This window comes from Squalius cephalus (genome assembly GCF_949319135.1).
Source record: "Squalius cephalus genome assembly, chromosome: 13".
Lineage (NCBI taxonomy): Eukaryota > Metazoa > Chordata > Actinopteri > Cypriniformes > Leuciscidae > Squalius > Squalius cephalus.
Window position 1 is genome coordinate 11,435,093 of NC_137134.1, and position 27,866 is coordinate 11,462,958.

At 37.1% G+C, this 27,866-nt stretch overlaps 1 protein-coding gene across 7 annotated transcripts in view; it reads right to left on the reverse strand.

Moving 5' to 3' along the window:
* The window catches only part of grip2b (glutamate receptor interacting protein 2b), a 184,260-nt gene that overhangs the window by 31,945 nt on the left and 124,449 nt on the right, over window positions 1-27,866 (reverse strand). For 4 of the 7 annotated variants that reach the window (XM_079889926.1, XM_079889929.1, XM_079889923.1 and 1 more), the window contains exons 2-9: window positions 13,893-13,973; window positions 12,222-12,357; window positions 10,241-10,386; window positions 7,812-7,898; window positions 7,661-7,736; window positions 5,804-5,949; window positions 3,822-3,969; window positions 2,370-2,539 (exon numbers count right to left, since the gene is read on the reverse strand). In XM_079889926.1, coding sequence (XP_079746052.1) covers window positions 2,370-2,539; window positions 3,822-3,969; window positions 5,804-5,949; window positions 7,661-7,736; window positions 7,812-7,898; window positions 10,241-10,386; window positions 12,222-12,357; window positions 13,893-13,973 — 990 coding nt within the window. Of the gene's footprint in view, window positions 1-2,369; window positions 2,540-3,821; window positions 3,970-5,803; window positions 5,950-7,660; window positions 7,737-7,811; window positions 7,899-10,240; window positions 10,387-12,221; window positions 12,358-13,892; window positions 13,974-26,549; window positions 26,681-27,866 lie in introns of those variants that run through there. The other 3 variants (XM_079889928.1, XM_079889927.1, XM_079889924.1) reach the window with 3 other exon arrangements.

Consider the following 27,866-nt stretch of genomic DNA (forward strand, 5'->3'; position numbering starts at 1 on the left):
CTCTCGGGTTTTCAGCGCGGCAGGGAATGACCTATATAGTGTCAGATCAGATGCTGAAAAACTAAACCACTTTACTTGTCCGTATCCGTTAGGGACGTTTGTACCTGTGCCCAAAAATCTGGATGCCAAGGCTGTCCTGGCACCATAAACTCAATGTATCAATTCAAGAGGCCATCTTGGAGCTTTAGCAGGTGTAATTAAATGCTGAGCAGCAGAAACATGGCGGCAGACGTGGGGCAAGAATTGGACTAGATTGAAATCAATGGGCATCTACGGTTCTGGATGATTGGAGAGCCAGAAGTAGCAAGTTTGAAGTATCAACGTCGTCTATAATTGGACCAATCATTGGTTGCATCCAATAAAGTCCTGCAATTACATCATACGCTCTATGATAAAACGCTATTGATTAGATTCTCAGAGGATCTCGTGCATGCTGTAAAAGCGTATACTAATTCAGGCTTTTAACGCAATGTGGTCTGCACCATTGGACATCTGTTCATCTCCTGAATTTGCATATAAACGGGGCTGAAAAGAACTAATCTGGGTCTTCGTCCACCGCGTCTCGGTTCATTATCGGGCCGCAGCCTGTTGGTTTTCTAGGGTGAGCGGGTCTCCGTGATTAAATCTGTCCCGCAGTCTAAAACTCGTGGGGCGACATCAAGCAGAGCGAGAAGCTAATTAAATGAGATGACGGCAGATGAGATGACAGAGCAAGTCTCGGCATCCACGTTTTCTCGTCCTCATTTGGGCATCCGAAGAGGATACATGTGAAGTTTATATCGCTATAATTAGCAAGAAAATGATGTGACCTCCTTTGAAATAAACAGAGAAAGAGTTGCCGTAACCCTTGTTAAAAAGCACTGTGGTTCAATGTGAAGGTTTTGAATGATTACCATGATCAAACACCATTACATTTTCATGATAATAAAATTAAACCTTAAACAAACACCTCCTCCTCATTCATTTTAGTTGGACATTATCCTTCTTGGGTGAATTTCAGTGAAAGTATATTTTTCTGCACAATAATTATTGAATCTTTGATGATTGAATAAGTGCAGTTCACCTTTATACCTCAAAGTGGTTGAAAATGGTTTTAATAATATGTTTGAGATGGCAAATATGAGCCAGATGCTGGATGTACTGGGAAATGAGCTCTGACGAGGACAGTGATGATGATGGTATGAAACATCTGCTCAAACTGAACCCTTCCAAGCTCCAGAAGATAACAAATTATGCTTAATTTTATTCTTCTGTAATTGTTACTCTAATATCAGGAGTGTTTTATATTGTTCTGGGTCGCTAAAGACCTGAATAATGATTGAAACATTCATGCATTTAAGGGTTAAATATAATAATTATTTGCTAAATGACAAATAAGACTACCCAAGGATAAAGAAAGCAAAACAATGTTTTAAAATATAGTTTAAAATGGTTTCTTATGGTTTTGAAGATTTTTCTTATTTTTCTTTTTTTTTTTTTACATTTTCTCATGTTGTGCAACCAACCAAAAATAATAATAAAAATGTACACCTTGTGATTTTAATCATTATTTTCCACAAAAACAAACAAACATATTTTTCAAGGTAAAAGTATATTTACAAATGTCATGACTTTGATTTGGTGAGCGAAAGTTTCACAATGTTTATAATATTTTTATAAACTATTTCTTTTTATTTATATTTAATCACATCAAATATATATTAATAATTAATTTGCTCAATGACTGTCTCAGATAAAGCGGGAAAGAATGAAAAATCCATGTACCAAGTTCTTTGAAATGTAATGTATCTATTTATGGTTTCTTATGTTTTAGTAAAATACATTTTTTTGTTTATTTTACAAATTAAATGACTCTTAAAATATCGTGGTATAACCATTAAGTAAAAAGTAATGACACGTTTTTTATACACCAACATGTCATTTTAAGTTGTTTTTTAACAAATATCGTGAATTATTAATTGTTAAATATCACTGTATTTTATTACATGGCTGTACCACATGATATTTTACAATCCGCCATGATTTTGATTTCATGGACGAAAGTTTCTCAATGTTTACAATATTTGTATAAACTAACATTTTTTTATTAATATTTGATCATATCAAATATATTTTTCCCCGAAAAAAATAAAATAAAAACATGTTTATTATAGAAGACGTAAGACTTGCATTTACAATTTGTTTTCAAATAAATTAACAGATTAAAAAAAAGTGTTGTGTCATTGACCCATTCACAGACAGTTCTCCAGACACAGTTAAGGCCTGTTCCAAGATCAGATTTAGCCATCTGTTGAAGACGCCTCTGATTAAGCCTAATCCATGTCTGGAAAACTGCGCCAAATTCCACATTTTTTCCCCCCTTCTCTCACCAGTGTCCTGGGGTTTTCCGGGCAGGCGTGTTTGGTGTGCGGGTAGGATCTCGAGTTTGGTCTGATCAGAAGTGCTGGCCAGCAGCTGCGTTGCCTCCAGGACCGAGCAGTGCTCTGTGCTGGTGCCGTCTATAGACAGAATATGATCACCCACATGCAACGCTCCTGACCTGAGAGGCAAACAGAGAACTGCTAGAACTGTCATAAATGTGGGAAGTGTTAGAGACAACAGTAAAACTGATCTAAATGACCACATTAATAATGTGTCACAATATGGATGGATGTTAAATACATAGCGAATTATGTTTCTTCTTGTCTTCAAAATGTTCTGAAACAGTAATATACTGTATAAACTGCATACCAAAAATGAGTCTTATGATTCTAATGCTAAACAAAAACAATGAAGTCTCAAGCACCTTAATAACTATAAAAGATTAAGAATAACCATCGCATTCTTCTGTGTGAGTTCAACTGTATTCAACAGAAGAAGAATTTCTGTGGAAATTGTTTGCGGAAAAAACAGTAAAAACGAGTTTTGCGATCAATTTACATAAAAAATAAATAATATCAGTTTTGCAGTTTTTTTAAAGAAATAAAATCCTTCATGTAAGAACGAATTTATGTAGGAAGATTAAAACCATTTACATAAAATTGGCTTTGTGAACAATTTAGGTAAAAAGTAAATAATTTGGGGAAGAAGGGTTTAACAAACAATATACATGAAAAGAAATACAATTACGTAAAAAGAGTTTTACGATCAATTTGCATAAAAAAATCCTTTACGTAAGAAAGGTTTTACAAACAATGTATGTAGGAAGATTAAAAACATTTACATAAAATTGGCTTTGTAATTTTCTTTTATAAAAAAAGGTATGGTTGTACAAACAATTTACGTGAAAATAAATGCAATTATGTAAAAAAAAAAGTTTTACGATCAATTTGCGAAAAAATAAATAAAATCAGTTGTGCACTAAAATGGTTTGACAGAAATAAAATGCTTTACGAAAGGTTTTATGTAGTAAGATCTAAAAACATTCACATAAAATTGGCTTTGTGAACAATTTAGGTAAAAAGTATACATTTGTGGAAGAAATATTTTACTTTAATTTTATTCATTATTCAATTATACATTAATTGTTTCTGAAACCATTTTCATGCAAATGATATAAATTTTATGTAAGAAAAGATAAAATAATTTACAGAAGAATGGTTTATAAACAAGGTTTTTACGTAAGGATGATTTTACTCATATTAGGTAAGGAGAAATAAAAACAGTTGTGTAAGTTCGGTATTAAAAAAAATTAAGAATTAGAATAATTGAAAAAAATGATGAACTATAAACATGATAGAATTATTTTCTCAAACAATTTACGTAAGAAAAACACTTAAAATTGGTTTTACAATTTACACAGAAAGCTCGTGTGTGATGAATGAGGCCCATTGAGAGTGTACCTGTCCACCACGCTAGCGGACTTGATCTTGTCGATGACGATGGCCTGTTTGTTCCTGTGCATGGCAGTGGTCAGAGTAATTCCCAGACTCGCTCCGGGCGCCTTGGCGATCTCCACCAGCAGCGGACCGGAAGCGTTGGTCACCGAGTCTGGAAGCCAGGTGATAAGGACCAACAAGGATAGCATTGTTACGGTGTGGTTTAGCTGTGGTTTCTTAACAGATCGTTTTTGCAGCTTAGAGTAAATAAAGAGTGGTTTTGGACTGGGCAGGAAGTTCTGAGCTCTGAAAGTTTATTTCAAACCTCTATATTCTAAGATATGATCCTTTTAACTCTTCGAGGAGAACAACAGTGGGCGTTATGCTAATTGTTAGCCTTCACAGCATTAGTACCCCTAGTAAAGGCGTTCTTTCTCTGCCTCTCGCAGGTCAACAAGAGAAGATGGTTAAACAGAGCAGAGCTCTCTGGAGAGAAGCAGAGTACTTCTGGAAAACGTCTGCGAAAGGACAAGCACTCTCTTAAAGTGCTCCTATTATCCTGTTTTAAAGGTTCCTAATTTAGTTTCAAAGGTCTCCTACAATATATTTACATTCATACAAGGTCATAACACCTTCATTTTCTCATAATATGCATTGCAGCATCACCTCACTTCTCACAGTGTCTCTGATAGTGTAAGTCTGTTGTGATTGGTCTACTCTGCTCAGATTGGCCAGATGGTCCAGTCTGTTGTGATTGGTCTACTCTGCTCTGATTGGCCAGATGGTCCAGTCTGTTGTGATTGGTCTACTCTGCTCTGATTGGTCAGATGGTCCAGTCTGTTGTGATTGGTCTACTCTGCCCTGATTGGTCAGATGGTCCCGTCTGTTGTGATTGGTCTACTCTGCTCTGATTGGCCAGATGGTCCAGTCTGTTGTGATTGGTCTACTCTGCCCTGATTGGTCAAATGGTCCAGTCTGTTGTGATTGGTATACTCTGCCCTGATTGGTCAGATGGTCCAGTCTGTTGTGATTGGTATACTCTGCCCTGATTGGTCAGATGGTCCAGTCTGTTGTGATTGGTCTACTCTGCCCTGATTGGTCAGATGGTCCAGTCTGTTGTGATTGGTCTACTCTGCCCTGATTGGTCAGATGGTCCAGTCTGTTGTGATTGGTCTACTCTGCCCTGATTGGTCAAATGGTCCAGTCTGTTGTGATTGGTCTACTCTGCCCTGATTGGTCAGATGGTCCAGTCTGTTGTGATTGGTCTACTCTGCCCTGATTGGTCAGATGGTCCAGTCTGTTGTGATTGGTCTACTCTGCCCTGATTGGTCAAATGGTCCAGTCTGTTGTGATTGGTATACTCTGCCCTGATTGGTCAGATGGTCCAGTCTGTTGTGATTGGTCTACTCTGCCCTGATTGGTCAGATGGTCCAGTCTGTTGTGATTGGTCTACTCTGCCCTGATTGGTCAAATGGTCCAGTCTGTTGTGATTGGTATACTCTGCCCTGATTGGTCAAATGGTCCAGTCTGTTGTGATTGGTCTACTCTGCCCTGATTGGTCAAATGGTCCAGTCTGTTGTGATTGGTATACTCTGCCCTGATTGGTCAAATGGTCCAGTCTGTTGTGATTGGTCTACTCTGCTCTGATTGGTCAGATGACCCAGTCTGTTGTGATTGGTCTACTCTGCTCTGATTGGTCAGATGGTCCAGTCTGTTGTGATTGGTCTACTCTGCCCTGATTGGTCAGATGGTCCAGTCTGTTGTGATTGGTCTACTCTGCTCTGATTGGTCAGACCTTACATTCACAAACAACTATATTACACACTGCATGAAAGGTAATATCTAAAAAAGCATAATAGGGGCTCTTAAATGCAAGAAAATTTCGATTAATTCATTATTTCCTTTTTAAAGTGCAAAATACAAAACTAATAACATTTTAATCCACCGGGACATGTGGAATTTTCATCATGTCAACATATAAAACAAGCGCAATTGAAGTAACTCACCCATGATGGAGACATCGTACTCGATCTGGAAAAGGGCTTCCTGTCCACACTGGGTCAGTACAGTAAGGGCTTCGCTGTGAGTGGCACTGTGTAAAACCACTCCATCCACGCTTAAGATGCGGTCACCTGCTTTTAGAGTCCCTTCTCTGCAGGAGAACACATGCAGAACATTCACATTTCACATTTTATAATAAATAAATAAACTAAAAAATAAATGTATAACAGTTATACAAAAATGCAGCTTTTCCACCACGTAAATAAAGTAAATTTTAAAATATATTAAAATAGAAAAAAGTTATTTTATATTGTAATAATATTTCACAATATTACTGTTTTTACTGAATTTTCAATCAAATAAATGCAGCCTTGGTGAGCAGAAGATTCTTCTTTAAAAAACATTTTTAAATAAAACATTTTAAATAAAAAAAGAGCTTTTGTATAAATGTGATTTATATAAATCACAAATATAAATCTAGTGGCATGGGAGAACATATTAACAGATACAACTTTTGTTCTTAAATGTAAATGTTACAATTAAAATTAACTAAAATTAATAATTGCTTTATAAGTATTCTTCATTGTTAGTTCATATTAACTAGTGCTTAAGCTTTAAAACGTTTTTTTTTTCTTCTGTTTTTGCATTTAGTGCACGCATGTTAGCATAAGGTTGATGCCTTAAAATGATGACTAGTTGCAACACAGTTGAATTTTTTAGTTTCTTTACAAGTCTCTCGATATTCCACACTAATGATTAATGCTACATGTGAGAGGACCTGTTTGAGAGCACAATATTTTCCACATGAAATGTCAGGGGGGGAGACAATGCATACAATTTCCACACATAGCCAAGGCAGTCTTTGTTTCTAACATCAAAGGTATCTTATGGATGATGTTTTCTCTCAAGACACATGTTTATTTATTTCTCTCTTTTGGCAGGTTGCGTGTTGCTGATATATGTAGGGAAAAGTGCTTGAGAAGAGAATCACGGAACATCCTAAAACTAAGAATAATAACTAGCCATCTAAGATGAGAAAGAAATCTCTGGCCTACTTTCTGGATTTGGTTAAATTGCAAAAAAGTGTGTACAGACTTGGAAGATGACTACAGTTGTTTGTTAAATGTAGTTCACATAAAAAAAGTTTTACACCAATAAATGAATAGTATCTGGTAAATGTGTTTTAATAGCTGCTTTATTCTAAACTAGGTGGGTAGCCCCTCATGATGGCGGCCATTTTGAGATCACATGACCTGGCAAATACTATTAATACCAATACTAAGTACAAGTACTAACTACTAATGACTCTGTCTACTAAAATGTATTGAATCATCGAAAGTGTCATTTTACAAAATGGCCTCAATGACAAAAAAATTATATCCTAAGATATTTCTTGATGATGTGTGCAGTTTCTCATAAATACGTAATATGTAAATTAATGATTTTTAATTCTATGTGTCATCCGATGAAGCAACTAATGGTCAATTTAAACATTTCTCTTTCGATGTTTTCAGTAAACATGCTAACTAATTAGCCTGCTAAGCTAACATTCTGTCCTGCATTGACATGCTAATCAATTAGCCTACTAAGCTAACTCATCCACTGCAAGTTACTTTACATAATCATATAAAAACTTTGATTATGTGTTGTGTAAAATGAATCTTGAAATACCAAGTTTTCCACAACATTAAGATACAACATTATAGACAGATATTATATTCAATGTTACCCTATCCACACAAACTACTGAAATATATTTACTTTATGCATGGACTACTATATGAATATGACAATCATGATAATAAAATGTTTTTTTCTCAATGTAAAGTGCCTTCAAAGCTTATTTTTTGGTTGTGCATTACCTGTCGGCAGGACCACCTGGTCGGACATGTGTGACCACCAATGGGCGAGATTTGTGCCAGTCCTCATGGGATCCACCTGTATTATAACACATGCAAATCTGTAACCTGCAGTTAAATCTGCAACATTTTGTTCTTAAGAATATAAACCCACCTCGCATGACAAAGCCGAAGCTGTTGCCCTCTTTCTGCAAACAGATCTCGATTGTCTTGGAAATAACACCTGAGGTACTGTCTGGCGCTAAGAGGGACAACAGAGACAGGAGAGAGGCAATAGCATCTCTAAATCAGCACCTTTTACTGGGCGAATGGCCAGATCGGGGGGGACAATCAGATAAATAAGACCAGATGCAAACTGACATTCAGCAGAAGGTCAGCCAGAAACACTGAGCTTATAAACCATTCAATTTATCTGTCATGCACAAGATAGATAGACTGGCTAATGATCACAATATATCATCACACATGCCAAACTGAGACAATCTAGAAATGGTTGGCAAATGGTCAGCAAATAGTTGCCATAAAATGCAGATAAATACATAATAGACCGTAATGTATTCGAAATTCACTATAAAAAATTTGATGAAAACTTTTGTTTAGGGGCTGTTTATACGACACCATTTTCAACTAAAAACGTAAAACTTTTTATGCGTTTTGGCCGTTCGTTTACACGACAACGGCGTTTTGGGAGCCTGAAAATGCAAAAAAACATGAAAACAGCTTACAAAGTGTACGATTTTTTAAAATGATTTCCGTGTAAACAACAACGCGAATCTCTGAAGATGATGACGTCATGCACATGCGTATTACGGTGTTCAGTCTATAGTGTTTCATCGCCATCTAATGGCCTGGCAGCAGAATACAGCGTTTTTATTCGTTTTCGCGGATCCGTGTGAATGGGGATCATTTTGACAATGGAGTCGTCTGTACGTGGAAAAAACAAAGGAAAAACTCAGTTTTAAGAATATTGTTGTCGTGTAAACATACCCTGAATTACAGATCCAATTGACCAAAATTGGCCTGGGGTGCATTTCCCAAAAACATTGTTAGCCAACTATGCTCGAAAGTTCCATCATTACCAATATATTTTAATAATTTGCTTATTCCTGAAACCATAGTTCTAACGAACATTCCCAGACAGTATCGGAAAGTTGTTTGATTGTAGCTACAGCTCTCGACATGTGGCTAGGGCCATAGCTTCTTTTTAGTATTAGCCAACTATGGTCGCAAGTCAGTCATTAGCAACATAGTTCAACAATTAGCTGATTCCTGAAACCATAGTTCTAACGAACATTCACAAGCAGTATCGGAAAGTTGTTTGATTGGAGCTACAGCTCTCGACATGTGGTTAGGGGCATAGCTTCTTTTTAGTATTAGCCAACTATGGTCGCAAGTCAGTCATTAGCAACATAGTTCAACAATTCGCTGATTCCTGAAACCATAGTTCTATGAACATTCGCATATACAGCATTGCAAAGTTGTTTGATTGGAGCTACAGCTCTCGACATGTTAGGGGCATAGCTTCTTTTTAGTATTAGCCAATTATGGTTGCAAGTTCCATCATTACCAACAGAGTTCAACAATTCGCTGATTCCTTTTGAAATCGCAGATGTGACTAGCTAGTTAGTTTCCAATTATGCGTGGTACTAGCTAAGCAGCAAGTTACGTTGTTTTATGGGAAACGCATCTCTGGCCGATGTATCGGTCTATCTCAGTGATCATGGCATTGCGTTTGTCAAAATGTCTTTGTCATGTAATGTAATTTTGTAATAAGTAAGCCATTTGTAGGCTAATATCGCCAAAAAGTGCACTATGTGGTGCTTTCAAGACATTGCTCTGTTTGTTTGAGCATCGCGACCAGTCTGAGCCAGCAACAATAGTTCAATCAATGGCATGAGTTTGGGAAATGACTATCCATTTGCCCGACCAATGGCAGACGGTGTTGAAGTGTGTTAATTCTGGGCCCCCAGCAACAAAACGGCAAAATTAATGACAAAGGGTAAATTCCAAATGCCGTTTTTGTGTCCTTGAAAGGCACTTCGGGAAGGGGATGCCATTTGTAGGGATGAAAGTGAACAACTGAATCCCTTCATGTCGGAAAATGACATTGTCTTTCCTTGCTCCCTTCACCAAGTGCGTTCCAAACAGCTACATTATGACCCACAAGTGCCCTGCTCCCTCCAAAGACCCCACTTCAAGAGCTCTGCCCTTCAGACCCAAATTCACCCCATTGGTCAAGCTAATGCTGCAATCCTCGCCATGATTTTGATACCATCAAAGCGTTTAACCTTTCAAAAGAATCAACCACCCAATCATTTACTTATAGATGTCTCTGCATGATAAGGTGATATATGAGAAAATATTTTAACATCAAAAAATACTTTCAGCATGCGGCCATGCAGTCTGCATTACCGTGTATAATTATATCTACACAACCTGAAGTGCACTTCCATTTTGGCTACATACTGACGCAAAAACATTTTCATGATGATATTCATGAGGTCTGGGATTGGTTCAGACCAGGGTTATTAAATTGGGGACATGCCACAACACAGGCAAAAGTCAGAATACTCAACTTCCTACCAGCTGAAGGCAGTTCATACTCCACTTCCAGCACAACGCGCTCGCCTACGTTCTTTAACAGACTGATGATCTCGTCGTGACGCAGCTTGGTCAGGTTGATGCCATTGACTGACTTGATGTAGTCTCCCACATTGAGTTGATCGCTCCTGAGACACATCAGAATTTAACTGAATAATCACAGAATAGTACTTAGCAGGATTATGGGTTTGTTGAAATCCCTAACTGTAAGATTAGCAATAGTATAAGACTTGCCTTACAAACACCACAGTTTTGTATTGTAATTACTGAATATTATAATTAAACAGTTTAGCTAATACCTGCAAACACTCCATATTTTGTTTAACACACCGTAAATGTTGGCTTTTCAAACATTTGACTTAATTAGCGTTCAACAGTTAATGTAGAGAAATTAACAAGATTACATCTGATGGTCCAGAGAAGCTTTCCGTCAATGGTCACAAAAACATGGAAAACAATTATATTTTGAATGGAAAGTAAATGCAAAGTAAGAACTCCTTATCTGTTGTTGAACACTCCACAGGGAGTATAAATATTCTCATTTAGATGCTAATTAGACAAATGAATGCTATTCATTCCCTTTGTCCTCTGGGCGTACATGAGCTTGCACAATGATGCCTGACAAAAATGTGTCATCAGCCCAGACGTGCTCCGTAACATCCTCATGCAGCCACGAGGAAAGAAGGAATGACTCAAGATGGGAAAACTTTGATGCATCCGACACATCTCTGAAATGAGTTTAATCAATAGTGAGTATGAGGGAAAAGAAATTTATCGCCAATTTATCACATCATATCTACCCATATCTACCAGTATGTGAATAAGGCTTCTAGCTACACGCTCGATTTTACGCACTGTTGTGTTTCGAAATGTGTCAGAATGTTAATCATAATGCAACAAAAGTACATTGTAGAAATTGGCTGATCCTCCGGTTAGTTTTCTCTTTTTTAGTCAACTACTGTAATGGCAGAACAACAGTTTGAATCTTCCTGAGCAAGTTACATAAAGCTAGCTAAATTGCTGCTATGTATAACTTATAGCTAGTTTCCTGTGTAATAGCCTAATTTAAAGGTAATTATATCGATCATTTGAGTATTGATGCTTACTGCCACAGTAAGACAAAAATGCTAATGCTAAACACTAATGTTAAGAATAACAACACAACTACATGTTGCTACATTAGCAAGCATTAGCATAAATTAGCTGCTTCTATGGTCAGTTATCTTTTTCAGGTCAACTAAGGCAGAACAACCGTTTGAATCATGCTGAGTAAATTAGCTAAATTTGGTTAAATTGTTGTTATGTTTAACTTGTAGTTAGCTACGTAAATGAATCCTGACTTAAGCAGTAGCCTTACAGATTGCACTAGATAATATATGCTAAGATTGAATGCTTATGCTATGAGAACATGTGTGACTTTTGAAAGTTGTGTGCATAAAACTCAAACAATATGCAAATAAAATGATGTTTGTAACAATAAGATGTCATTTTAAGTTGTGACGCACTTAAGTTGCACTGTTGCATTCCAAAATGTGTCAAAACGCAAGTCGTAACGCAACACAAGTACATGTTGCCACATTAGTGAGCTTTAGCATAAATTAGCTTCTTCCATGGTCAGTTTTCTCTTAGCTGCATATTAGATAATTCAATACGAAAAAAAGAGAAGAAGATTGCAACAATAAAATGCAATTTTAGGTTGTGGCACATCGAATTTCACACTTAAATTGCACTGCAGCATTCTGAAATGTGTCAAAACGCAAGTCGTAACGCAACACAAGTACATGTCACATTAGAGAGCATTAGCACACTTTAATTGCAAGAGCAAACTCCAACCTAACCCATTTTTTTTAGGCATGGTGTTTTTCTGAGTCAGGTGATCACTTTGTCATTCTGTGATTGGCTGATAATGTTAATATGTGTGTTATTTTCTGAAAGGTTGCACTGATTCAGATCTAGTCCTCACCTCGCCGCAAGTCCACCCGGCCGCAGGTTGGAGACGCGTGGTTTGCCGTCTTTGTCTGTGCCGCCCGAGATGGTGAGACCCAAAGTGCTTCCTTCTTTCTTAATCAGCTCAACCAATGTAACCCCACGCAGTTCTTCTGGCCAGAAACACAACACAACACACACACACATACGCACACACACACAAAGAGAGTCGGCACTGATGGCAACATGGTTTTATGACACTAAATCTTTCAGATATGCAAATGAGCTGTGTTTCTCCCATCTAACTAACGATGAGAAATTTTATTAATTCTCAATATTACAAATGCTCGAGATTGTTTTAAAATGTTACACCATATCTAACTTGCACTAATCTTTAGCTCACGCTGTGACTTTATGAATTCTTAAACAGACAATCCAAACCAAGAGACACATGAAAGAAAGCATCTATCAAACACCAGTATTGCAGCAGAAATTGTAATGCTACACTTCTGAATCCAACCGTGTCATGAAATCTCTCACAGAGCCTAATCTAATCAGTGTCTGTGTGGGTTTAAATGTGAACAGATTGGAACTAGAAAGTTTTCCACAAGTAAAAATGTAATGGATGATTGCACACAGCTCCATCTTTTGAAACTATGATAATGATTCCTGTCTTGAAATAGCCTTAGTCTGACATTTTGGAAAACATTTTTTATGAAACCTCTGTATATTATGTTATGTTATATCATATATTTTTGGGTTAGCAATTTCTTTTTTAAAAAGTTATACTTTCATTGAACAATGATGCAATAAATTGATAAAAAGTGAGACATTTATAATTTCAAACAAATGCTGTTGTTATAAATAAATATGTTTCACCGTTTCCACATAAATATTAAGCAGCTCAACTGTTTTCAACATTGCTAATAATCAGAAATACTGTATTTCTTGATCATCAAATCCTCATATTAGAATTGTTTCTGAAGGATCATGTGACACTGAAGACTGGGGTAATGATGTTGAAAATTCATCTTTGATCACAGGAATAAATTACATTTTAAAATATATTCAAATAGAAAACAGTTATTTAAATTTGTAATATTATTTCACAATACTATACTGTATTTTTGATCAAATAAATGCAGACTTGGTGAGCAGAAGATTGCAGGATTTTTCTCTAGCATTAGTTTTGCATGAAATAACAGTTACATCTGCTTTGGACCCCTTACAAGTACAGTAGGTTACATAAAAAAATGATTATACACACAAAATGTGCAAGTATTTTACAACATGTAAAGTAACATTTGAAAATGTCTGTTATGCCTTAAAACCTCACTTTGAAACTTTTCCAAAGTAACACTTTGAGTTGACTCAGCTAATCCAATTAGCTTTAGAGAAGAAAGAGGTCTTGGATCAGCAAACGCTTCCAGCTACAGTAGCAGAATGACTCAGACAGACACTTCTCGAGAACCGCAGGAAACATCTGGATAAAGCTGTAACAACGCCCTCGAACCCCCAGTGTTCTGCATCTCAAACAGCCATCGAAACCAATGTGGCAAGAAGAACTCAAACATCCCCAATGGAAAAAGACACAGACACAATCCCCAAGATCAAAAGACGCTGAGGGAGCGGAGCGAGGCTCGATCAGCCTATGGTGGGAGTATTTGTGTGGGCACAAAAGAAGGGATAGACAGGGAGTCAGGCGTACCTGGGATGCTTTGTCTTCTGGATGTGAGCGAGTTGTCTGGGCCCATCGAGTCCTTGTTCCCCTTAGAGTACGGCCCATCATCTGTAGGGTGAGAGACACACAATCAATAAAAAGACCTTAGAGGAAACAGTCTACAATAAACGCAGTGTCACGTTTGTATTAATACACAGATGAACTGTGTCTTTTTGACTGTAGTAAGTATCAGCATCCAGGGACACGCTAATAAGGATTTGCCATCTTTTGATGGTAATAATCACAGAAACCGAATCATTTTTTTTAAATAGAAAGCCTTTGTGTGACAAACTTCTTTTGGATTGTTTTCTGTCGAGGCGAACGCCTGAAAGCACTGATTGAGCGGATCAAATATTCATGAGCAGCATAGTTTTAATTTCTTCAAGGTTGCTACATGAATTATATTTTTTCTCTCATGCACTGGGCTCATCAGCACTAAGCGTCTCTGGAGCTTCCTTACGGCTCGGCACAATTCAGTTCATCTTTTAACGCCAGCAGGACAAACACTATTAATGTATTCAGCCAAAAAAAAAAAAAGGTAACACCTGTTGCCATCATTATTATACTAATAAGCTCAAAACACATTTGCTTGTGCCTTTCCTTCAATTAAAGACAAAGTTTTAAAGGCCATGTTCCAAATTTTATTCAGATGGGTTTTTTGAAAGTCTGGACAGCAAAAAAAAAGAAAGAAAAAAAACTTGGTAATGTGAATAGCAATATTTTCATTATATGGAAAAGAGCAGCTTGAACAATCTGCTAAATCTCTCCTTTTGTGTTTCATAGAAGAAACTCAACTTGAGTTTGGTATGACATGAGGTTGAGCAAATAATGACAGAACGGTCACACTTTAGTTTGTGAAACAAATATTCACTATTAACAAACTCCTAATTTACTGCTTATTAATAGTTAGTTAGGCATTTGTTGTAGTTAAGATTAGGTATTGGGTAGGATTAATGGATGCAGAATATCGTCATGCAGAATAATATGTGCTTTATAAGTACTAATAAACAGCCAATATGCTAATATGCATGCTAATAAGCTAGTTAATAGTGAGAATTGGACCATAAACTAAAGTGTTACAGACAGAACTTACATTTTTGGGTGAAATATTTAATATTGTATAGACACAAACTCTCACAAGCCTATGACACTGAAGAGAAGCTGCACTGAATGAGGAATCTGGCATAGACACCATCACCAGACTGAGGTTATGCTGCATGAGAGGCAATACGAGTTTGTTGTCTGGAGATAAGAGTCTTCCGACAGCAGTTACAAGTATTTTCTTATTTTTTGATAGCAGATATTGGTTGTCCATATTACTGTGGTGGCAGGATGATATGGAGGACAGAATCTTGTTTGCAGTGTCTACTTTGCAAATGATCACGTTATACTGATTTAATTTCAACCCTACTTCTAAAATTGTCCCATATTTTAAAAACCTTCATATAGAAGCAACCTATAAATTCTCTATGAAAGCTCAACTTGTTTAAATATTATATTAAAATATAGATTTTCTGAAGAGCTTCTGAAAGTGTGTGGTGCTCGACTGTGTGAAATGAGGCTGTCTATGCTTAAGCGTGTTTTAGCACGGTTTTGTGGGACGGCATGTTGCTATGCGGTTGTTGGGCTTTTGGCATGATTAGCACATTGTTATACAGTTGTTTAGGTGTTCTGATAAGTTTTAGCATATTGTTATGCGGTTGTTTAGGTGTTTTGATGTTTAAAATGTTGTTATGTGGTTGTTGGGTTTTTAGCATGATTAGCATGCTATACAGGTGTTCTGATGGGCTTGTTTAGCATGTTGTTATGTAGTTGTAAGGGTGTTCAGGGGGGCTTTAGCATGTTTAGCATGTTATGTGTTTTTTAGGGGCTTTAGCAAGTTTAGCATGTTGTTATGTAGTTGTAAGGGTGTTCAGGGGGGCTTTAGCATGTTTAGCATGTTATGTGTTTTTTAGGGGCTTTAGCAAGTTTAGCGTGTTGTTATGTAGTTGTAAGGGTGTTCAGGGGGGCTTTAGCATGTTTAGCATGTTATGTGTTTTTTTAGGGGCTTTAGCAAGTTTAGCATGTTGTTATATGGTTGTAAGGGTGTTCTGATGAATTGTAGCATGTTGTTATGTGATTGTTAGGGGCTTTAGCATGCTTGGGGTTTTGTTATATGTTTGTAAGGGTCCTCTGAGGGATTTTAGCATGTTTAGCTCATTTGCTCAGTTGTTCTCCAAAGGTTTATTAAAACGTCTATTTTTAGCATGATTAACAGCTGTTGATTAATGATTAACAAAAGTTGTTCAAAATAGTTTTTAGCATTATTAGCTTGTTCTTATACTGTTGTTAGTGTGTTTTGAGGGGTTTTAGCATGATTAGCACTGGTATATTGTTATTAGTGTGCTCTGTTTTTGTTTTGTTTGTTTTTTTAGCATGATTAGCTTGTTGATACTGTTGTTAGTGGGGTTTTAGCATGATTAGCACATTGATATACTGTTGTTAGTGTGTTCTGGGGGGGAGGGGTAGCATGATTAGCTTGTTGCTATACTGTTATTGTAGCACATTGCTATACTGTTGTTAGTGTGTTCTAAGCTTTTTTAGCATGATTAACACATTGCTATAGTGTGTTCTGGGTTTTTTGGCATGATTAACACATTGCTATAGTGTGTTCTGGGTTTTTTGGCATGATTAACACATTGCTATAGTGTGTTCTGGGTTTTTTGGCATGATTAGCATATTGCTATACTGTTGTTAGTGTGTTCTGGGGGGGGGGGGGGGTAGCATGATTAGCTTGTTGCTATACTGTTATTGTGTGTTCTGATGGGTTTTAGCATGATTAACACATTGCTATACTATTATTATGTATTCTGAGTTTTTTTAACACCATTAGCTTGTTGTTATACTGAGTGTTCTGATGGGTTTTTAGCATGATTAGCACATTGCTATACTGTTGTTAGTGTGTTCTGAGTTTTTTTAATAGCATAATTAGCACATTGCTATACTGTTGTTAGTGTGATCTGGTGGGTTTTAAGTATGATTAACATGTTGTTAGTGTGTTCTGTTTTTTAGCATGATTAGCTTGTTGCTATACTGTTGTTAGTGTGTTCTGGGGTTTTAGCATGATTATCACATTTCTAGACTGTTTTTAGTGTGTTCTAAGAATTATTATTATTTTTATTTTTTTTGCATGATTAGCACATTGATATACTGTTGTTGTGTTCTGAGGGGATTTAGCATGATTGGCTTGTTGCTATGTGGTTACTTAATGGCCTAAGTCAAAGCAGCCCACCCTCAAATCTCAATTATATTCTGGACTCTAGATTGTTTTATTACCTTCATTAATGTCAGCATTTTCCACAAATAGTTTATGTGCCAAAGTTTAGTGCTTAGTGTAAGGGGTTTGTTCAAATTCATAAGCCTTAGCAAGCACCACTAAATAACCATAATTGACTTTGACTGTTTTTCGTTGAACTGCACGCCTCAAAACACAACCTCATTAAGACAGGACACAACGCAGCAATACATTCAAGTTCCTGCAATCATGAAGTCCCTTATGTGACATGTTGTGTGACCAAGCCAAATAAAAAAACAGAATAGTATACTTTGTACAGGACAGAATGAGACCAGACAAGTGCTAAAAAAAACATACATGCCTTAGTGAGAATGCGAGGACAGTCTGCAGGGAGCAATATTGTTGTATTTGTGAAAGCTATTACTGACAGGGCTCAACGGTGGGATTATCTTACAGCGCTAGCACAAGACCAAACCAACGAAACTCCCTCCTAGCCCACAGAAAACTCCAGCATATCGGCATTCACATGCGCGGCATTCGTCTAATCCGCTTGCTCGAGGGTTTTGGGAACCTTCACGAGTCACCTATCAAAGGAAGCGATTTAGCTGTGACGGGTACCTAACTCGCAAAGCACACAGTCATCTGTTTTTGTCATGCACTGAAGTGCCATTCCACAAAAATAGGTAAATAAAATAAAAATAATCCAATAGCTTCACCTCAAGGGCCTGGAACGAAACTGAAGCTACATGCATAAAGACTAAAAAAATCGATGATATCGTTTATATATATACACACATACACACACATACATACACATACTGTAATGTTATTCATGTCAATCTGAGGGGACAACAAATTTGCTGAATAATTTGAGTTATAATTCATGAGCGATAGTATCAGTGAAGTTTGCATTAGAAAGCACCACTAATTATTGCACATTACAGAACAAAATTTCACATTACTGTAACAATATGCAGATCATGATACACCAGAAATTGTTGTATTCAAAGACTGTTGTGAATGCAGGCTATTCAGCAAGAACACCGTTTAGTTACTCTTTTTTAAAATAAACTGCTGAAATGAATGGCTCTAATTAAGCTGAAGATACGGTAGCTATAATCTGAGCGAGCTCAAGTCTCTCTTTGTTTAAACTCCACATGTCCTCCAGTAATTACTCCCCATTATCAGCACCAAACAGCCAGAAGCTTTGCCCATGAAGGAAACCTGCGACTTGGGTGATATGTGCTCCACACACCGATTGCAAAAACGCACATACACAAAGATGCTCACACATTCAAACTTTCCAAGGAACACCAACAAAACGCACACACACGATAGTAACTAATCTAGCAAACTCAATGCGCACCCACAAACAAATTTACATAAATTGGCTTTTCTTGTACATGGTACAATTGATCACATGACTTCACCTTTGGTTGATCAATGAGGCAACTATACGGCGCAAAACTAGGGCCGGGTCATTGGTGAATAGAGGACGGTTGGTCTGTGTTTGGACGGATGGGTAAAAATGTACCCACATTTTTAACTCTTCTGCGGCCAAAAAAAATCCCCAAGCGCAACATTCAGCGTGACATAGATGCTCAGTGCTAATGCGGCTCCCATTGAAAACAATTGAAAACAAGTAATAAAAACTCAGTGAGTGTTTTAGCGCAATTTTCTCACCTCATGGGATCACAACACTAAGAGATAGTAAATCTTTTCCTGGATTTTTTTTTTGTGCGTTCCCGAGATTAGACCTTCCTTAACATAATGCCGAAAACCCGAAGTCTCTAGGTGGTCTGGTTGAGGAGTAGATAGAAGTGCAAGATTGGTGCGCACAGACGCACAGAACAGAAATCATGAGTTAACAATCGCAATTTGTCCGGTGGAAAATTGCGCTAAAAATGTGCTGGCCTTATAATAAACAAAACTTTTGCGCCTTGATGTAAACACTAATATGGTTATCATTACGGCCTTTCGCACTGGGGTGTGTTTCCCAAAAGCATCGTTAGCCAACTATGATCGCAAGTTCCATCGTTATCAGCATAATTCAACGAGTCTGTGTTTCCCGAAACCATCATTCCAACGAACATTCGCAAACAGCATCGCAAAGTTGTGTGGTTGGAACGACAACTCTCGACCTGTGGTTGGAAGCAGAGTTTCTTGTTTGCATGACATGTGGACTTAATAAATCCTTATCTTAAGTCAAATAAGCAAACTCACATTCTGTACAATCTATATATTTTATTTAGAATACATACAAATTTACGTCTTTTAGTTTGTCAAGAGATTTAAAGCACCGTTTTTGAAGAGTGCGCATGTGCGAATGTGCTCTAGAACGAAAGAATGAGCCTATGATTGAATCCGGAAATAAAGCAAAATAACTGAGAAAAATGAGAAATAGTCCTCAGATGTCATGTCCGTAATTTATATCAAAACATCTAGCATTAATTTGATCTCAAACAGATTCATTAAAAGGAGTTATTACTCCACCACCTGCGAGACATCATTAACCAGCGTGGTTGAACGACCACTTTGCGTCAATATGGTTTTGGGAAACAGTCGCGACTAGCTAGTTGGTTTCTTCAACGAAGCATCGTACTATGATAGTTAAGCAGCGAGTTACGTCGTTGTACGGACCCCCGGTTGTTGTTCGGGACTTTAATTTTTATTTTGACGGTGCTGAGAACGACTTTCTCTGTCTTCATTAGTTTCTGATCAGAGTAACTGTGCTATCTAATACGTTATTAGATAGAACTGTTAAACGCTATACGAAAAAGTATTATAGCGGTTGCCATGTGGTTGATGCCCAAGCTGAGCAGAAATACATAAACATGTTTCGCTTCGTCCTTTCAAAACTCGTGTTGGATTTCCTCTTTAGCGTAAAGTTTGAGAAGTGCCTGCAATTCGGTGTCGGTCCATCTATCGCTGTTTTCCATGTTCGTGGAGTAAATATAGGCTATAAACTGTGTGTTTACATGGCTTTTTAAAAATGGCGGGTGCCAGTGTTTTGCATGCATTCGGCCAATCAGCGCACACTTACATGACTGGTAGCACCTATTGTGCTGGGATAGACCCTACTAGTCCTCCTAAAAAGCGTTATCTATAATCGTTCCCTGTTCCTGCAGTGCGAACACGCAGAAAAGCAGGTACTTACGCCAATAGTTAAAAGAAAAAATAACTGACTGCTAACACCTGTTTAAGTCATGACTATGAAATAGCAGCACTGGGTATTTTAAACCTACTAGAAAAGGCTTTTAAAACACTGTCACGGCTAACCACCGTAATCATCCAGGGTCTTGTTCAGAAACACTCTCAGGGAGCTGAAACCATTGGCGGGGGCGTGTGTGTTCTGGAACACAACGGCAGCGAGGTTTCACCGCCCTTATGTCTAGGCCTCTGAAGTAAATGCTCTTTGTAACCATGTGGAGGTGAGTAGAAACCAGCATTTTAGATCAAAGCACGTCTGCACAAAGACCGCACTGGGAACCCTGCAGTTTGCCCTCTGAGCGGTGCCACACTGTCATATGCTCATCGACATATTTCATTTACCTGGGGATTATGGGAACAGAGCGATGTGGTGAAGGAATTTTGCAGGGTTTCTGGGCATGAACGAACTGGGACTGGAAGTTTATTCAGGCGATTTGGGTTTAGGGAGTTGGGTCATTTTAAGTTCAGCAATCGAGAGAGACATTCCCTGAATAAGTACACTTATAATACTTATAACATACTTACTCTGTCCCATCATTCTGTAGTTAATGATCCAAACATTGTCATTATCTAGTACATTCTTGAAGCTTTCTGTGGCCAAATCTTGATGGAGGGGTATTTGATAAAAGGGTTAATTGCGTTTGAAAGCTCTCAACCTGCCACTGTTTTGTTTTAAATATCCATTAGTTTAATGTAACGCAATATTGCTCAGCAATATTTACAGGTACATTAACCCAAACCAGTATTTTTAAAGTACACCATTAAGCCTCACAGCTGCCAATCACATCCTTTCATGTGTGCACAGCTGTTCCTTTTAAATATGCATTGGACGTGCCTTGGACTAAACAAATAAGATGGCTTTCAAATCAAACATGCTAATTAGCATTGCAGTGAGGAAAAGCAAAGATTTTGGATCCGCTACAAAACCTAGTGTGCTGTCTACCAAGACAACATTTGACAGCTACCTATTCCAAAATGTAAAGGTGACAACCTCATGGTTGTTTATAGCTAAATTAAGCAGCCAGCATTGCTTGTTTAATAATAGTCAATACCGGAATGGATTGTCAATATGGTGGACAATACAATACTGAAAAGTAGCAATACACATCATAAAATTTTGCCTGATATTTGTGTGTGCTATATATTTATGCTCTCTAGAATACTATGTTGTTAGCTTAGTGAAATGCGAACATCAAACCATAGTGAAATCATTTGAGAGTTGAGTCTGCTGTCTCAATATTTACCCAATATTTGTGTGTGCTACATTAACGAGGTTCAAGATGTAAGGGAGGAAGAGGACAGGGTCGGCTTACGGAGACTGTGTGTGTTTATTGAGGTTTTCAAAAGATCAAAACAAAGTCACACTCACTGCGCTAAGACATAAAAACTCAGCTCTCACACACACACACACACACACACTCACTCACTCACTCACACACACACACACACCCCGGTCTCTCCACCCTAATAACTGAAACACGACACAGGTGTTTGTCATACACACTAAACTCGCTCACCCACCGCATTTCTCCCGGCTCTCTCTCCTGTTGCCGACCTCGCTAAGCCACGCCTCCCCACCACATACATATTTAGCATAACCACGTTGTTAGCTTAGCAACATGTTAACGTCAATTTGCTCAATATTTGTGCATGTTTTGTATTTTGATGCTTAAGAGTACCACTTTGTTAGCTTCTTGTTAGCTTATGCTAACATCAAACCTTATTTGAATCAATTAGTTTAGGAACTCCAAATGCTTAGATATATTCATCTATAGTTAAAGTTAACATTTTTCCGATCATCTAACAAAGTGGAAATGATGCCAACTTCAAAACTAACAGCTGGTAAAATTGCGGGACATGTTTTCTCCCATATTTTAAGAACCAGTGAAACCCATTTCGTGTGACAGGATGTTGTTATAATGCTTAATCTCCACAGGAACCGTCTAAATTGCTCTGACAAAAAAGGTAAGATGCTATTAGATGCCCTTTCCAAGACTGTTATAAGGTGATGTAAGACAGCTTGAGATATTCGTCTGACAACAGGGGTGAAGGAAGTTTAACAGGCAACGAATTTCAGCACGTTAACCCCTGACCCCTCCTTCTGGCTGTCTCCCGCTAACCACGGGAGATGTAATGCATTACCACCCTCGGGACATGACCAGAATTCACAGCAAATTTAAACAGACAGACTAACAACCTGACATCAGGATATAGTAGATGGCCAGATAGGTACAAGCAAACCCCTGTCGTGTTTATATTGGCTGTCCAATTCAATGTTGTATTTTGTGGGATTGAAAACTAAGCTGAATATATGAATATATAGATTAGTTGACTGATTTAGCAAAAACAATTTAGAATACTAAATGCTATTAAAAGGTTGACAATTTTCAAAATAATAGAATAAAATTACTTGTAATACAATAACATAAATCTAATGATTTCCAACCAGTGTCTAGAATGCAGAATGAGACAAAAGGTATATTGAAACCCAAAAAGTCTAAGAATTACATAGAAAAACTGTGGGTGACAGATGTATTAACTCCTGAAAATTACAGAGCTTTTATGACACAAGCGCACTGTATCCTTGGCACAAAGCTTGTTTCATATTCACCAGGAGTTTCTTATTCTGAAGAAAGACTATTAATTGAGCAAAGAGTTGTGGATAATTCTCCCTGAGGTGCTGAGAAAGACAAAGCGTTCTAATTCAGGGCACGTTCGGCACTTGCTTCGTCTTTTCTCATCAAACTTGTCATTACTTGCCACAGTTGCGAAGCAATTCACAGCGCTACAAAATGCAATGATTACACCCATTATAATTTAAAGAGTTGTACTCTGAAAACATATAATTACACCTAGTCCACCTTCCATCGCCATAACTCACTTTCCTCTGAATAACTCAATGCAACAAGCAAAGCAGCATCTGGACAAACAAGGCACAATTAGTTTAATGAGCAGTTTCAAAATGTAAATGGGAGATTAGTCACAGGAAAGACAGAAAAGGAGAACGCTGTGCTCTTCAACATTATAAGTTGTGTCAAACCATTGTGTGGGCGGTGGAGAAAGGTGGCCGTTGGCGTAATCACTGTTTGTTCAAGTGGAGATGCTTAAAGATGGATTATTTGATTGCAATTATCATGGATGTTCACTGTTATTGGGTTCAATCAAATGTTGAGCTTTTAAAGTTTGAAAAATCTAGCTTGTGTTAGCATGCGTTGTTTCGTAAAATGGAAATGTTTGAATTTAAATCATATAACAGTAAAATACAAGTACTTAGAAACTGTGTAGCAGAGCAGATTATTGCTGAAGTGATAGCACACCAAAAGATTAAATTGAAGCAAGTTATAGAAGTTTGAATTATTTGGGCTATAAAATTGCTATAAAATCAAAGCCATATGTCTAGCCAAGTTGTGCTCCAAATTTGAAGTTGATATCAGAGAAATTGAGGTTTTTGTGAGATTTTGTTCAGTTGCTATACCAAAAACAGCCACCCGTTGATACCCACCCTGTTCTAAAACTTTTTAATGCATTCGCCTGTCAAAAATGAATACATTTCTGTCAATATAACTTCTTTCACAAAACAGTGCCCAAATATGGAATCTTGAGTTTCAGACCTTTCCAACAACATGGGTTTTGTCAAGATTAGAAAAAGATTTGATTATAAAATAGTGCTTGAAATTTTGTACAATTTGAAACATGCGACAGCCCACTATTTTACTTAGGTTCTTGATGTTGATTATTTTCAACCAATGGTGTGAGTTTGGGGCGGGACTATCAGTTTGACTGAAAATACAGAAATAAATACCTTTGTAAAATATTTATGAGCATACAGACTCACATGAGATAAAGTTTCTAGTTATATCAAAAAAGCAGAAAAAGCTAGAAAAAAGCTTTCGTTTTACACAAAGTGGGTCACCTCATGGTGGCGGCCATGTTGACCATGTTGAGATCACATGACAAGCCAAAAAAAAAAAAAAGATTAGCTTTATCTTGATAAGCCTTGCTGTTATGATCTCGGAATAAATTAAACATGGATGACTGTGAATCAAGTACAATGGCATCGATTATACTGAAAACTGTTAATTTTGCATGAAGTGGCATCCACACCACCAGGTGTCAGCATACGTCTGAGATGACAATTTTACTTCCGTTGAGAGATATTTTTGAGCGAAAGAAATGATTTGACAAGAAAAAAGTTCAAATGTTTTGTGTTCCACGGAATAATTGGTGTATTTAAGTCGTCCTGGGAAGTTTGTGCATTGTTTACGAATTTACGAAATGAGGAGTAGCAATTTGTGTATATTTACACAAAAATGATGTAATAAAAACGGAAAAGTTTTTCCTTCACGGTTTTTCGCGTACAGATGACAACGTTGTTGAAGCAATCCCTGTTCACACAGATCTGTGAAAAAATGCTGTATTATTCATGCCAGGCCACTAGTTGGCGATGTCACTTTGTAAAGAAACACTATGAACACTCTAAGAAACCCTATTCGCTCAAGTCTGAACACGTAACACACATGCACATGACATGACCGTTTTCACAAATTCACATTTTTGTAGTTTACCTAGAGACGATAACGGTATTGTTTTTAAAAAAAACGTGCACTTTGAAACCGTTTTCAAAAGCTTGTGTTTTCAGACCCCCAAAACGCTGTTGTCATGTAAATGAACAGCCAAAACGAATAAACAGTTTTGCGTTTAAGGTAATCAGGTGCATTCAATTCATTCAAAGGTTCTCAATTGAACCAATTCGATTCCAATAAAGAACCTTTATTAAGAGTGTAAATCAGCAGATTCTCATGCATACTGTATGTTTTACAGGATCGCAATTGTTCACAGGATTATGGGATTGAAAACACTTGTTCCAGCTCAGGTAACAGAAAAGCAATGCATGCTTATGGATGATAAGATCTCTCAATCTAAGCTAGTGTCTAAGCATCATTACTAACACACACACACACTTTGCGTCTGGCCCCCGCAGGGAGAACATTAGACTGAGCTCTGTTGCGTGACGGCTTCCTCTGCTCCTCTTCATTAGATCAGCGTCCCCTGACTCGCTCAACGGAGCCCATAAATATGGTTTCATCTCCAAACACTGTCATTCATAAGCAGCAAAAAACATACATGTTACTGTATGTCGATCTGAACGCATGAAACAGCAATTTCAATGGATGCACACGGAGTCAGACAGCTTCCTGCATTTAATTTTTAAGACCCTTTATTGCCATAGTAACGGCAGCTTTTGGGAAAGAATTCGTTTACATTACGCAACCCTTACACAAAGTACTGTGGGTAATGTGGTAAAATGATGGCATCATGGTAATTGTATACCATGGCACTGGATAATTACCCTATTCAAATGCCATTGAATTTACATGATACTCCAAGGTACTTTCACAAAAAAAAAAGGTGAGTAATTATCTACGTCGAGTAATTCTCTAAGCTCATGTCCAAGTCAAGAAAAAAAAAAGAAGAAATTATATTTTGCAAATAGAGAATAAGTCTGTTTTAGGGCATTTTGTGACATTTTTTTCACAAAAAATTAACTAGATTTTGCTCCGAATTTCCATGTTTTACTCCTTTCTATAATATTAATAATATTAATTAAGTGTATATATATATATATATATATATTCTTATGTCTAGTTCCTTTCTTTCAAATTTGGGGTGAAATATTAATTGTTTTAGACTGATTCATGAGGTTAACCATTGCACTATATCCGAGAAGTCGTGGTAATACTATGGTACTTTGTTGTAGTACACATTATTTAAAAGGCAAAATGCCATTTATACAATAACAGCAAATGGGGGAAAAAAAGATGGAAAAATTGTTTCTGCAAGAACACACTATACAAGACAACATATATTCAGTGTCAGCCTTACTATTCCTGAATGTCACTCATTAGGTGACATAGGATTAGGCACTACAACACCGACAATAAACTCTTCAGAGACTGACTTCTACAGATAAGATTTCCATTCAAAACTTCATGAAGAACCAACCCAGTCCAAATAACAAGATCAAACAGACTTTGACAAACTTCACCTCACCTTTGTCAGATTGCCCAGTGCTGAAAATACACGCATATCTCTTTTATAAAACTAAAGCATCCACTTTTAGTTTACAATCAATCAAGAATTCAGTAAAGAGCAATTCTCACCAAAACTGGTCTTCACTTCTCTCCGTAGCCCACAGAGCATGTTGGCGTGCTTGATTCAAACACACACACACACACACACCAACTGAGAGACAGAAATGCAGCTCTGCGAGCAACAGAAGCGCCCCCCTGTCTGGTCACACGGTTCAGCTCCGTGTGTGTGTGTGTATACACACACACTCATATTAGGGACATACACACTCTCTCTCTCTCTCCTCTAACTCTACGCAAGCTGTCTTTTTGTCGTGTGAGGCTATACGGTTCCTCCTCCCCTACATATTGTTGGTTTCTCCTTTGATTTGCTTTGCGCGGATGTAAATCTTTGCGCTGAATAAGAGGAATTCATTCTACTGGATGTAAAAGACAGCTAAAATAAATCTCAGGTCGAATAAAAAACGTTCTGTTCTGTTATCTTCAGGCTATCTTTTTTAGAAAAAAAGTGCGGATTTAAATGTCAGTTCTTTTCCTTTCACTTGAAAAGGTTACTGCTGAACTTTCAAAAAACTATTTTCCCGCCTCAGGCTCGGAGTAACAGGGACTGTTCCTCAATGGTTTCTCAGTCTGAAAAATGTAATGACAGTCTTATGACGTAAACTATAAAGTTTGAATATGTGCAGTTGTTACTTGGAGTAAGTAGTTCTATTTGATCTAATAATTGAAAGAAAAAAAATACTACTGTTGCTGTAAACTGATAACAGTTTAAATTTGTACCTAATTTGTAATTAATAAAGTCGACTACACTACATTATTTCAACCTCGTTAACATACATTCTGAATGTCCATACTTTAAATATGTAGCTAATAGATAATGGTTTAAATTCTGGTAGTATCATACTGTAATTGAAAGAAATACAAATAAATAAATATTACAGGGTTGAAAATTGGTGTAAAAACGTTTAACTAGAGATGCACAATTTATGATTTTTGTGGATATCCCATATGCTGATATTTTTAAACTCATGTTGGCCGATAGCAGATGCTATAGATGCAAAATAAAAAAACGTAATTGCAACTTTTTACCTTGCAATTCAGAATAATTTTTTTTTTTTTTTTTTACAATTGCGTGTTATAAAGTCAGAATTGCGAGATATAAAATTCCAATTCTGAGAGAAAAGTCAGTCTTCTTTTCCTCAGAATTTGACTGAGAATTTCTAGATTTGCAAGAAAATATTTGAAATTTATTTAAAGATTAGAGAGATTAGAGAACATTTTTTTTAGAATTGCAAGATATAAACTCACAATGGCAAGGGAAAAGTCAGAATAGAAGTGAAAAGTCAGAATAGAAAGAAAAAGTCAGAATCGCGAGATAAAAACTCGCAA